This window comes from Protopterus annectens, chromosome 1.part2 (genome assembly GCF_019279795.1).
Source record: "Protopterus annectens isolate FY-2018-M chromosome 1.part2, PAN1.0, whole genome shotgun sequence".
Lineage (NCBI taxonomy): Eukaryota > Metazoa > Chordata > Ceratodontiformes > Protopteridae > Protopterus > Protopterus annectens.
This window is the reverse complement of record NC_056727.1, coordinates 1,138,823,118-1,138,836,893: the sequence shown is the minus strand read 5'-3', so window position 1 is coordinate 1,138,836,893 and position 13,776 is coordinate 1,138,823,118. Positions and strand designations below refer to the sequence as shown.

Genomic DNA, 13,776 nt, shown 5'->3' with positions numbered 1-13,776 from the left:
GGACAAATTTTGCCTACTCAGAATGAGTACCACTTTGGGTTTCCTTTGAAAATAGGCCACTGGCCTAGTTGGGCTAAGTAAGCCAGTAAAACACACAATTATATGTTTTTTAAGTTGACATGAGAAAATAGTGAAAGCAGCACAGTGTGTTCAATGCAGCACAAATGTAATTTGAAACTGTAGGGAAATAGGGCTGAATTTAATACATTGTTTTAAAGAAGCTTTAGATGATTGATGTTTGGTTGAAAAAATATATTGTATCAAACATTTGTAAGTTTAGCTCTCATGTAAACAATACTTTTTTTTTTAAATTGCAGGTTAAACACTAAAAGGAGTGGCTGGAGAAAATGTCAAAAGGTGGGAGGTCAAAATCTAGTTCACGCTCCTCTCATTCTGGATCTAGGTCTGGTTCTCTGTCCTTATCAAGATCACGCTCTCGCTCAAGGTCACATTCAAAAAAACATAAACATAGGTAAAATGAAAGCTGCATACCACAAAACAGCAGTCAGTATGTTTTTTTTTTGTTTTGTTATTTTGTGCTTTGCTGTTATCACTATATTCATTTTCTTTGTAAGTAATGACACATGTCCTTTCGCTTCATAAAAAAATTGGCAATATAACGTTTTTCATTTTTAAGACTTAATGGATCTGCATTAAGTAATTCTTACAAGAGCTGTACTTCTTTCTAGGAACTCTTCTGGCCACTGTTGCCTTTGGATTCGAGGTTGAGTCAGATCATTACCGCCTGCTTGATGTTTTCTCTTCCATTTTAGTTATGCAGTCCTGAGCATTTCTGATATTGCATGTGCAAGTATATGTTATGTTTGCTCTTAATGGCTTAGAAAAAGAGGAAGAAGTATGTGTAGGATAGAACCACCCATATGTGGAATGTGTGATTATCCTTGGGGATAGTTTTGTAATTGCTCTTAATTTGAATAACTAAGCAATCCATGCAAATAGCTCCACATCATAAAATTGCCAGTTGATCATCATTGCAGATGGTAACTTAAAACCATTTGATTATTTCAGTAGGCATACATAGAATAAACACATGGCAGATCTACCTGTTAAGAGGTAGTATGTATGAGCTGCACAGTAAGTGTGAAATAGTGCATGGAATCCTGAGATCTGTAATGTAGAGATTGAAATCAGATATTGCCATTTCATTGGAATGTTCCATTTTCTTCTCTAATGTACAGTGACCTTGCTGTTTATTTTTATGTACATATATATGAATATGTATAAGTTTGTGGAATGTACAAATGTGTAGTATTCTAATAAAGTCATGGGACCATTAAACTCTTATTAACTAAGTTAATATTTGAATGAATGACAGTGAGTTAAAGTTAATGTAGGTAAAAGTGGACCAATTTCAGCCTAAATTCACAGGTAAAACTAGGATGCCCATCTGCAGACTATTACAAGCCTAGCCAATAACCAGAGATTAGAGTCAAACTTTTTATCTTGTATCTGTGAAATAAAGACCTTAACCATTAAACCAACCTCACCCCTTTTGTTGGGTGACTGTGATATTGCTGTAGTTAAAGAATCTAAATGTCTAGGTATTACCATGTCCAGCATTCTTTCATTTACTGCAGTGCAGTATAAGGGGGAGAGAGAGGGGTGTTGTACTCCTCTTATGTGTCATCCATCAGATGAGAAGTTAAATGAGGCCCCATCTGCCTGATTTGGTGGTAGCTCGGGTGGGTGTAAAAGATCCCATGGCATGTTTCAAAAAGAGTATACATTCTTTGTATACAAAAATAACTTTTATTTACAAAATATTTTCAAATATTTAAGTATCCTCCTGTGTGTGTCATCCATCAGATGAGAAGTTAAATGAGGTCCCATCTGCCTGATTTGGTGGTAGCTCGGGTGGGTGTAAAAGATCCCACGGCATGTTTCAAAAAGCATATACATTCTTTGTATACAAAAATAACTTTTATTTACAAAATATTTTCAAATATTTAAGTATGTACAAATGTATAAATATACAAATAATTCAGTTTACACATACTCATAATTTCCTTTATGATCTTGCTAAATGTTCATCCATGTTAGACCCCCATTATTTTTTCCATAACAGTTTGATTTTCCTTAATATTGTTGCTAAAATCCATTTACCATTAAACATAATGTCATTTATTCTTTCATTCCATATAACCCAAATAACATAAAATAACTTTATCTACTCTTTTTCAACATATTCTTTACTTCTAGTCTTATAATATCAGTATTTAATCATATCCTTGTTTATTTTATCTACTTTTTTTATATCTTCAAAAAATCGTCTTTACATAGATGTTCTTCATCTCACATTGCTGCAGTCCTTACACTTGGGTAGTCCGCTGTCCTCAGTCGGCCCGAATATCAAAGTATAAGGCTGACGTCGGTCAAGGCGCATTAGACTGACATCAGGACGTCAGGGTACAAATGCGCATGACCGACGTCATATCCTCAGTCTTTTTTGCCGCATGGTCCGATGCAGAAGCAGCGTTGCAAGTGCCGTTCGGCGTTCTGAAATTTTTCGAGTTCGGAGTTTCAGACCGAGTCAAAGTTGGCTAAGTACCCCGTTGGGGAATATTTTGATTCTTTCTTGCCTCAGTGGTTTACCGGATGTCAGAAAAAGTGAATAACTGTATTTCTTGTGGGAAACAGATACCGCATAGAGATTATCATACCTTGTGTATTCCTTGTTTAGGGCCTGAGCACGACGTTGTTGGGTGTCGCTTTTGTGCTAGATTCAATAAGCGCACTATTAAGAGAAGGTTAGATTGTGCCAGGTTAGTCTTTGGGAAGCGGTGCAATTACACTATGCCGTCGGATGCTCCGGCGTCCGCTTCTTCTAAGAAGCGCAAGGATAAAGCAGCTAAGGCCAGGGTAGACGAGTCGTCCGTACCGGATGCCGGTTCTTTAGAGGTATCGGTGGAGCCGGTGGTTCCACCGGAGGTTTCTCTGGAGGCCCAGGGGGAGACCTTGTTATTGCAGGATGTGGCCTCTCAGGAGGCAAGTCAGGCTGAAGGGGCTTCTCAGGTTACTGTACTCCCCTCCCTTCCTAGGGTGGTTAGGCCTTCTGTTTCCAATCCTTCTCCCAGAGGCAGGCCAGGTTTAGCTTCAGTTGGTGTCACTCCTAGTTCTTCAGGATCTGTGCCCAAGAAGCATATGCTTAAAATGGCAGAAGATTTGATTACCTTAATTAGAGGTTCTTTGCCCCCTCCTGATAAGAGGCCTAGGGTGGAACCTGAGTTGGGAAGTTTTGAGCAGGCTTCAGATGTTTCAGAGTCTTCGGCTGAAGACTTGCAGGAGTATTCCCCATATTCTGATTCTGATGTGGATGATTCTACTCCTTTTGCTTCTCCTCCTGAGGATTTTTCTTTTTCAGAGACCCTCCATTCCATGAGGGAGCATTTTAAGTGGGAAGGCCATGATTTCTCTGATTCCAGGAAAAGGCTTAGGGAATTTCTGTTTTTACCTCAGCATAGGCCTTTGGCTATACCTCCTGTTCTGGATGTTGTGGAGGATGTGTTTGCAGAGGCTTCTCTTAATCCTGATTCCCTACCTCCTGCTCCTGTTAAGCCGGATAGGTATTATAGGGTGCCTGAAGCTCATAAGTTTCTTTTTAAGAGTCCTAGGGCGGACCCAGAAACTGTTAGTCAGGGGCCTAAGGGTGTTAAGGCTTCTGTTGTTAAAAATCCGGTTCCTCCAGATAAAGAGGCTAGGGCTTTGGATAGATGGGGAAAGAAAGTTTATACTCTTCCACCCTAGCTATGAGGGCTCTAAATTGCCAGTTTCACATGTTGAAATACCAAAACTATCTACTGTCTCAATTGAAGTCTAAGGTAGATGCTTTGGCGGAAGGTATTGACTGTAAAGAGTTACAGGATTTGGTACATGTCTCTGAACAAGTGGGTAAGCATTCTTTGCAATGTGGTTTTGATGCTGTACAGGCCTCGTCTAGGGTGGCTGCCACAGGGTCTGTTCTTCGCAGGCACGCCTGGCTGAGGGATCAGAATTTATCTGACCATGTTAAGACAAGGATTTTGGATGCTCCTTTACAATCTGATGTGTTATTTGGTTCACCTGTTGAGGCAGTCTTAAAGAAAATGGAAGACAAGGCTAAGTCTATGCAGACTGTTAAAGATTTTTTGCAGGTTCAGCCTCCGAAGTTTAGCAGAAATTGGCCTACTAAGGGGTGGACGATCCTTCTTATGATTCCCAGTCTAGGGGCAGGTCTAGACGGGTAGGGGCAGAGCTCAGGGCTCTTTCAGGCCTAGAACAGGGAGTTCACCTGCACAGTCTTCGGGTGAGGGCAGGGGTCGGTCCTTTCGTAAACAGACCCAATGACCTACCTTTTCAGCTGCCAGAGTCTTCTCGACTAGCAGCACCTTTGGGAGGAAGGTTGGCACTTTTCAAAGAAAATTGGAGTTTAATTACCCAAGACAGATGGGTATTGGATATCATACACCAAGGTTACAGGTTTTATTTCCATACCTTGCCTCCTTTCAAAGGCATGCCAGACGTTCCTCCTCAGCAAAGAATAGAGGCTCACAAACAGATTTCTCTGCTACTCCAAATAGGAGCCATTCAGCCGGTCCCTCTGTCAGAAGTGGGCCTAGGATTTTATTCTCGCCTGTTCCTAGTACCAAAGAAGGGGAACACGTGGAGACCAATTTTGGATTTATCTATCCTCAACACTTATCTGGACATTCCCAAGTTCAAAATGTTGACGTTACAACAGCTTTTACCTCTGCTGGGCAAAGACCATTGGATGGTGACTCTGGATCTCAAGGAGGCTTACCTTCATGTTCCTATCAGGCTAAGTTGCAGGAAATATCTACGCTTCCGGGCTGGGACTTCTCATTATCAGTTCTCTGCATTGCCCTTTGGCTTATCTACTGCGCCCAGAGTATTCACGAAGGTTCTGGCTCCAGTGATAGCTTTCTTCAGACTAAGAGGAATACAGATCTATCCTTATTTGGACGATTGTCTGATTCTGGCTCAAGGAAAAGAAGAGCTTCTTCATCATCTACACTATGTGATAGCAGTGCTAAGATGCCTAGGGTATTCTGTGAACGAAATAAAGTCCAGTCTAGTACCCTCTCAGGACATGTGCTTTCTGGGTGTGAGACTGAATACAGCATCCCAGATGGCCTTTTTGACCCCGGACAAACAAAAGAATCTTTCTCTTTACTTCCATCAATTGTCTCATCAGTCCAGGCTGACTGCAAGGACAGTCCTTCAAGCCTTGGGGTTCATGGCATCTTGTATTCTGGTGTTTCCCAATGCCAAACTGAATATGAGGAAGCTACAATGGTATCTCAAAAATGTATGGACACAGCACTGCCAAGATTTGGACACTGTCATTCAGATAATACCTTGCATTCAAAAGGAATTTTTGTGGTGGGCTCAGGAATGTCACCTAAACAAGGGACTCTGTGACCCGGCCAGAGGCGAGTCAGATTCTAACGACAGATGCCTCAGACAAAGCTTGGGGAGCTCATCTAAATGGAAAGTGGATACAAGACACGTGGCCTGCCAGACTTCTACATCTACATATCAACCTGAAGGAGATGTTAGCAGTCCAATTTGCATTAATAGCTTTCAAGGATTTACTTCTTCCAGGGCAGGTGTTGATTCTAACAGACAACACAACTGTCATGTGGTACATCAACAAGCAAGGGGAACACATTCTTATCCTCTGTGCAGACAAGCAATGATTTTGTGGGAGACTGCTCTCAGTTTACAGCTAAATCTTCAGGCAAGGTTTCTGCCGGGAGCACAGAACTCCTTAGCAGATGTGTTGAGCAGACAAATTATGGATCCCCACGAGTGGAAATTGGATCCTCATGTATTTCAGAAATTGACAGTGTCATGGGGAACTCCAGACATAGATCTGTTCGCTTCTCCACTAAACTACCAGCTGCCAAAGTTTTGCACAAAACGTTTTCATCCCACATCTTGGAAAGTGGATGCTCTTTCATTCAATTGGAGCAATCTTCATGTGTATGCCTTTCCACCTCTGCCTCTCCTCCCAAAGGTACTTCTGAAGGTCAGACAGGACAAGCCAAAGATGATTTTGATAGCTCCAGATTGGCCTCGACAGCATTGGTACCCACTACTGAGAAGTCTGGTACGGGAGCCTCCTTGGCCTTTACCTTCGATTCCACACCTGCTGACTCAGGAGAGCAGTCATTTACTCAATGTCAAACTTCACTCTCTTCACCTGACAGCCTGGCATATTCTGTTTTAAACCCTGGAGGGTTTCAGCTTCCACAGCAAGTTTTGAATGTTATTTTGGAAGCCAGAAGGCCTAGTACAAGGAAAGTGTACGCAGATAAATGGAAGAGATTTTTATTTTGGAGTGCAGCTAAAGCATTTGATGTTTCTAAGCCTAATTTAAGTGTGGCTCTTCAATATCTTACTGAGTTACTGGACAAAGGTTTGTCCTTCTCTTCTATTAAGATTCATGCTGCAGCAATTTCTGCTCACTATGATTGTGACCCACCATTGTTTTCTCATCCTTTGTTTAAGCAATTCCTTAGAGGGGCAAAGAATATAAGACCCCACGGAGAGCTCCTACTCCTGCTTGGGATCTCAATTTTGTGTTGGAGAAACTCACTCTACAACCTTTTGAGCCTGCAGCTACTGCTGAGTTGAAATATTTATCATGGAAGACTGCTTTTTTTTAGCCATTACCTCTGTAGAAGGGTTTCTGAATTGCAGGCCCTTATGGCAGTTGAGCCTTTCTTAATTTTCCATAAGGATAGGGTATCTTTACGTACTAATCCTTCCTTTATGCCTAAAGTGGTTTCTAGTGTGTCTTTAAACCAAACTATTCATTTGCCTACCTTTTATGCAAACCCCCAAAATAAAGGGGAAAAGATTTTGCACACTTTGGATATACACAGGCAGTTGCGATATTATTTGAGCAGAACTAAAGGGTTCAGGCAGTCTCAGCAGTTATTTGTTTCTTTTGCTTTGAGTTCTCAGGGCAAGCCTGTGTCAAAACAAACTATTTCTAAGTGGATTGGGTTTTGCATTGCTTTCTGTTATTCCCATCATGGCAAGGAGGTTCCAGCTGGGATTAGGCCTCATTCCACTAGGGCTACTGCCACTTCAACAGCTTTTTAAGGGGTGGCAACTAAAGATATCTTGGAGGCAGCTACTTGGAGTTCTGTGCATACTTTCTCTAAGCATTATCACCTTCCACTTTACTCTAAATCTAGGGCTGGTTTTGCCACTGCTATTTTACAGGGCATTTTGGCAGCTCCTGCTTCTTTTTAGTTGTGCCAGCCTCCCTTACCTCTGCTTTGGGATTCTACCCAAGTGTAAGGACTGCAGCAATGTGAGATGAAGAACATAGTACAGTTTTCTACCTACCATAAATGTAGATGTTCGAAGATCCACATTGCTGCAGTCCAATTTACCCTCCCTCCTTCCCCTCTGTTGTTAGAGGCGGTTGTGTGGGTTGGATTGTAAATATTGTGTATATTGTATATATTGTACATATTATTAGTGCTAGGGTGGTTGGTTGTTGGTTTTGTTGTCTTTGGGTTTTGACCTTTCTTGTTAGGGTCTTCTGACATCTGGGGCAAGAAAAGACTGAGGATATGACGTCGGTCATGCGCATTTGTACCCTGACGTCCTGATGTCAGTCTAATGCGCCTTGACCGACGTCAGCCTTATACTTTGATATTCGGGCCGACCGAGGACAGCGGACTACCCAAGTGTAAGGACTGCAGCAATGTGGATCTTCGAACATCTACATTTATGGTAGGTACAAAACTGTACTTTTCCCCCATAACATTTTTAGTGTTTTACATTTTAAAAACACATTACATAGTTTCTTCTTCTTGACAATGTAAACCTATTCTGTCACTTTGTTTTTATATGGCATATTTCCTTTTACTGGCAGTTTACCTGATGTTCTTCATCTCACATTGCTGCAGTCCTTACTTACTTATGGGTAGTCCGCTGTCCTCGGTCGGCCCGAATACCAAAGTATTAGGCTGACGTCGGTCATGGGCGCTCAGAACTGACATCAGAGCGTCAGGGTATAAAAGCGCATGACCGACGTCATATCCTCAGTCTTTTTTGCCGCATGGTCCGATGCAGAAGCAGCGTTGCGAGTGCCGTTCGGCGTTCTGAAATTTTCGAATTCTGAGTTTCAGACCGAAACCAAGTTGGGCTAAGTACCCCGTTGGGGAATATTTTTGTTTTTTCTTGCCTCAGTTAATTCTGGATGTCAGAAAAAGTGAATAATTGTATTTCTTGTGGGAAACAGATACCGCATAGGGATTATCACTCTCTTTGCATTCCTTGTTTGGGACCGGACCACGATGTAGTCGGGTGTCGGTTTTGTGCTAGGTTTAATAAGCGCACTATAAAAGAAGGTTAGATTGTGCTAGGTTAGTCTTTGGTAAGCGGTGTAATTATAATATGCCGTCGGATCCTCCGACGCCCACTTCCACGAAGAAGCGCAAAGACAAATCCTTGAAACCTAGACAGGTTGATTCGTCCGTTTCGGACGCCGGTCCTGCAGAAGCTACAGTAGAGCAGGGGGATCCGGCTGAAGTTTCTGTTGAGTCTCAGGGGGAAACTTTGATTTTGCAGGATGTGGCCTCCCAGGAGTCAGGTCAGGCTGAAGGGGCCTCTCAAGTTACTGTTCTCCCTTCTATGCCTAAGGTGGTTAGGCCTTCTGCTTCTATTTCTAAGACTTCTTCTAAGGGCAGGTCTGTTTTGCCTTCCTCTGGTGTCCCTCCAGGTACTTCAGGGTCTGTGCCTAAAAAGCACATGCTTAAAATGGCAGAAGATTTGATTACTTTAATTAGAGGTTCTATGCCCCCTCCTGATAAGAGGCCCAGGGTGGAGCCAGAGTTGGAAAGTTTGGATCAGGCCTCAGATGACTCAGAGTCTTCTGCTGAAGATATTCTAGATTTTCCTCCTTATTCGGATTCTGATGCAGAGGAGTCCACTCCCTCTGCTTCTCCTCCAGAGGAGTTTTCATTTTCAGAAACTTTGCATTCCATGAGGGAGCATTTTAAGTGGGAAGGACAGGATTTCTCTGATTCAAGGAAGAGGCTTAGGGAATTCTTGTTTTTACCACAGCATAGACCCTTGGCTATACCTCCTGTTTTGGATGTTGTTCAAGATGTTTTCTCGGAGGCTTCCCTTAATCCAGATTCTTTGCCTCCTGCGCCTGTTAAACCGGACAGATATTACAGGGTGCCTGAGGCTCATAAATATCTGTATAAGAGTCCTAGGGCGGACCCAGAAACTATTAGTCAGGGGCCTAAGGGTGTTAGAGCCTCTGTTGTAAAGAATCCGGTTCCTCTAGATAAGGAAGCTAGAGCTTTGGATAGATGGGGTAAGAAGGTGTATACCTCTTCTACTTTAGCAATGAGGGCTTTAAATTGCCAGTTTCACATGTTGAAGTATCAGAATTTCCTCCTGTCTCAGCTAAAATCTAAAGTGGATGCTTTGGCAGAGGGCATAGAGTGTAAAGAATTGCAGGATTTAGTACATGTCTCTGAACAGGTGGGTAAGCATTCTTTGCAGTGTGGTTTTGATGCTGTGCAGGCCTCTTCTAGGGTGGCTGCCACTGGTTCAGTTCTTCGCAGGCACGCCTGGCTTAAGGATCAGAATTTGTCCGAGCATATTAAAACTAGAATTCTGGATGCCCCTTTACAGTCTGAAGTTTTGTTTGGTCCCCCTGTGGAGTCGGTTTTGAAGAAAATGGAAGACAAGGCTAAGTCTATGCAGACTGTTAAAGATTTTTTGCAGGTGCAACCTCCAAAGTTTAGTAGAAATTGGCCTACTAAGGGGTGGACCTACCCTTCTTCTGATTCTCAATCTAGGGGTAGATCTAGACGTGGCAGGGGCAGAGCTCACAGTACATTCAGGCCTAGAACTTGCAGTTCGCCTGCACAGTCTGCAGGTGAGGGCAGGGGCCAGTCCTTTCGTAAACAGGCCCAATGACATGCATTTTCAGCTGCCAGATTCTTCTTGCCTGGCAGCTCCTTTGGGAGGAAAGTTAGCACTCTTCAAGCAAAACTGGCTTTGTCACCCAGGACAAATGGGTATTGGACATTATAAACCGAGGCTACAAGTTTTATTTCCATACATTGCCTCCTTTCAAAGGCATGCCAGACGTTCCTCCTCGGCAAAGGATAGAGGCTCACAAACAGATTTCTTTGCTTCTTCAAATAGGAGCTATTCAGCCAGTTCCTCTGTCAGAAGTGGGACTAGGATTTTATTCTCGCCTGTTTCTAGTACCAAAGAAAGGGAACACGTGGAGACCAATTTTGGATTTATCTATCCTCAACACTTATCTGGACATTCCAAAGTTCAAAATGCTGACGTTACAACAGCTTTTACCTCTGTTGGGAAAAGATCACTGGATGGTAACTCTGGATCTCAAAGAGGCTTATCTTCATGTTCCTATCAGGCCCAGTTGCAGGAGGTACCTGCGTGCGGGCTGGAAATTTACATTATCAGTTCTCTGCATTGCCCTTTGGCTTATCTACTGCCCAGAGTGTTCACAAAGGTTCTGGCTCCAGTGATAGCCTTTTTCAGGTTAAGAGGAATACAGATTTATCCTTATTTGGACGATTGCCTGATTATTGCACAGCACAAAGACGAACTTCTTCATCATCTACAGTATGTGATGGTAGTGTTAAGATGCCTAGGGTATTCTGTGAACGAAACAAAGTCCAGTCTAGTACCCTCTCAGGACATGTGCTTTCTGGGTGTGAGACTGAATACAGCTTCCCAGATGGCCTTTTGACCCCGGACAAACAAAGAAGCCTTTCTCTTTATTTCCATCAAATGTCTCTACAGTCCAGGCTGACTGCAAGGACAGTCCTTCAAGCCTTGGGGTTCATGGCATCTTGTATTCTGGTGCTTCCCAATGCCAAACTGCATATGAGGAAGCTTCAATGGTATCTCAAAAATGTATGGACACAACACTGCCAAGATCTAGACACTGTCATTCCAATAATACCTTGCATTCAGAAGGAATTTTTGTGGTGGGCTCAGGAATGTCACCTAAACAAGGGACTCTCTGTGACCCGACCAGAGGCGAGTCAGATTTTAACGACAGATGCCTCGGACAAGGCTTGGGGAGCACACCTCAATGGAAAATGGGTGCAAGACACGTGGCCTGTCAGACTTCAACATTTGCATATCAACTTGAAGGAGATGTTAGCAGGCCAATTTGCATTGATGGCTTTCAGGGATTTACTTCACCCAGGACAGGTGTTGATTCAAACAGACAACACTGCTGTCATGTTGTACATCAACAAGCAAGGGGAAACCCATTCGTACCCTCTTTGCAGGCAAGCGATGATTTTGTGGGAGACTGCTCTCAGTTTACACCTCAATCTTCAGGCAAGGTTTCTACCAGGAGCACAGAACTCCTTAGCAGATGTGTTGAGCAGACAAATTGTGGATCCTCACGAGTGGAAACTGGGTCCTCATGTGTTTCAAAAGTTGACAGTGTTATGGGGGACTCCAGACATAGATCTGTTCGCTTCTCCACTAAATTACCAGTTGCCAAAGTTTTGCACAAAAATGTTTCATCCCACAGCTTGGAAGGTGGATGCTCTATCATTCAGTTGGAGCAATCTTCATGTCTATGCCTTTCCACCTCTGCCTCTCATTCCCAGGGTACTCCTGAAGGCCAGAATAGACGAGCCATCCATGATTGATAGCGCCGGATTGGCCTCGACAGCAGTGGTACCCACTACTGAGGAGTTTAGTACGGGAGCCTCCATGGCCTCTGCCTTTGATTCCGCATCTTTTGTCTCAGGAGGGCAATCACTTCCTCAATGTCAAGATTCAGTCTCTGCATCTCACAGCCTGGCATATTCTGTTCTAGACCCTGGAGGGTCTCAGCTTCCACAACAAGTTTTGAATGTTATTTTGGAGGCCAGAAGGCCTAGTACAAGGAAAGTTTACGCAGATAAATGGAGGAGATTTTTTCTTTGGAGCAGAGCGAAGGACTTTGATGTTTCCAAGCCTGATTTAAGTGTTTCTCTTCAATATCTTACTGAGTTATTGGACAAGGGTTTGTCTTTCTCCTCGATAAAGGTTCATGCTGCAGCCATTTCTGCTCACTATGACTGTGACCCTCCTTTGTTTTCCCATCCTTTGTTTAAGCAATTTCTTAGAGGGGCAAAGAACATAAGACCCCACGTAGAGCTCCTACTCCTGCTTGGGATCTCAATTTTGTGTTGGAAAAACTTACTCTACAACCTTTTGAGCCTGCAGCTACTGCCAAATTAAAGTATTTATCATGGAAGACTGCTTTTTTGTTGGCCATTACCTCTGCAAGAAGGGTTTCTGAATTACAGGCCCTTATGGCAGTGGAACCTTTCCTGATTTTTCATAAGGATAGGGTATCTTTGCGTACTAATCCTTCCTTTATGCCTAAAGTGGTTTCTAGTGTGGCCTTGAACCAAACTATTAATTTGCCTACTTTTTATGCAAACCCCCAAAATAAAGGGGAGAAGATTTTGCATACTTTGGATATTCACAGACAGTTACGTTATTATTTGAGCAGAACCAAGGGGTTCAGGCAGTCTCAGCAGTTGTTTGTTTCTTTTGCTTTGGGTTCTCAGGGGAAACCGGTTTCAAAACAAACTATTTCTAAATGGATTGGGTTTTGTATTTCTTTCTGTTATTCCCATCATGGTAAGGAGGTCCCGCTGGAATCAGACCTCATTCCACTAGAGCTACTGCCACTTCTACTGCCTTTCTAAGGGGTAGCTACAAAGATATTTTGGAAGCAGCCACTTGGAGTTCAGTACATACTTTTTCCAAGCATTACCACCTTCCTCTTTATTCTAAGTCTAGGGCTGGATTTGCCTCTGCTATATTGCAGGGCATTTTAGCAGCCCCTAATGCTTTATGATTTTGCCATCCTCCCTTTACCTCTGCTTTGGGATTCTACCCATAAGTAAGGACTGCAGCAATGTGAGATGAAGAACATAGTACAGTTTTGTACCTACCATAAATGTAGATGTTCGAAGATCCACATTGCTGCAGTCCAATTTACCCTCCCTCCTTCCCCTCTGTAGTTTGGCATGGTAATATGGTTTGGGTGATGGTTGTTGTTGGGCATGTTTTTGGGAGGTATCCTGCTTTTGGGCTGTGGCCTTTCTTGTTAGGGCCTTCTGACATCTGGGGCAAGAAAAGACTGAGGATATGATGTCGGTCATGCGCTTTTATACCCTGACGCTCTGATGTCAGTTCTGAGCGCCCATGACCGACGTCAGCCTAATACTTTGGTATTCGGGCCGACCGAGGACAGCGGACTACCCATCAGTAAGTAAGGACTGCAGCAATGTGGATCTTCGAACATCTACATTTATGGTAGGTACAAAACTGTACTTTACCAAGCTCTACAAAAAATATTCACATTCTACTTTCTTTTTTTTCTCATATTTTTTTATTGATTTTCAAGAGTATAATTACAATTTTTAACAAGAAAAAGCAACGTAATGTCAATTTTTTACCAAAACTATATACAAAGTCCAAAATAGATACCAAATCTTCAATAACATTACATTTTGTCTAATAGTTTTTTAAGCTTTATCCAGGCAATTTGTTTATGAGTCATGTTTGAGGAGTGTAACATAGCTATTTGTAATTCCCTAGTACAAATAATCTTAGTAAAAGATATAAATTCCTTAAATGAGAGGTTATTTTTACATTTCCAATTTCTAGTAATAGTTTTTCTTGCTATAATAAGTAGAGTCCAAAGGAGGTTCATTT

The 13,776-nt window shown here is 42.6% G+C and overlaps 1 protein-coding gene across 1 annotated transcript in view; it reads left to right on the top strand.

Annotated features, from left to right (window-relative positions):
• The window catches only part of LOC122792263 (thyroid hormone receptor-associated protein 3-like), a 1,630,997-nt gene that overhangs the window by 506,235 nt on the left and 1,110,986 nt on the right, over nt 1–13,776 (top strand). Inside the window, exon 4 of the mRNA XM_044060013.1 lies at nt 318–472. Within this exon, the coding sequence (XP_043915948.1) occupies nt 348–472 (125 nt within the window). The 5' untranslated portion in view covers nt 318–347. The remainder of the gene's footprint in view (nt 1–317; nt 473–13,776) is intronic.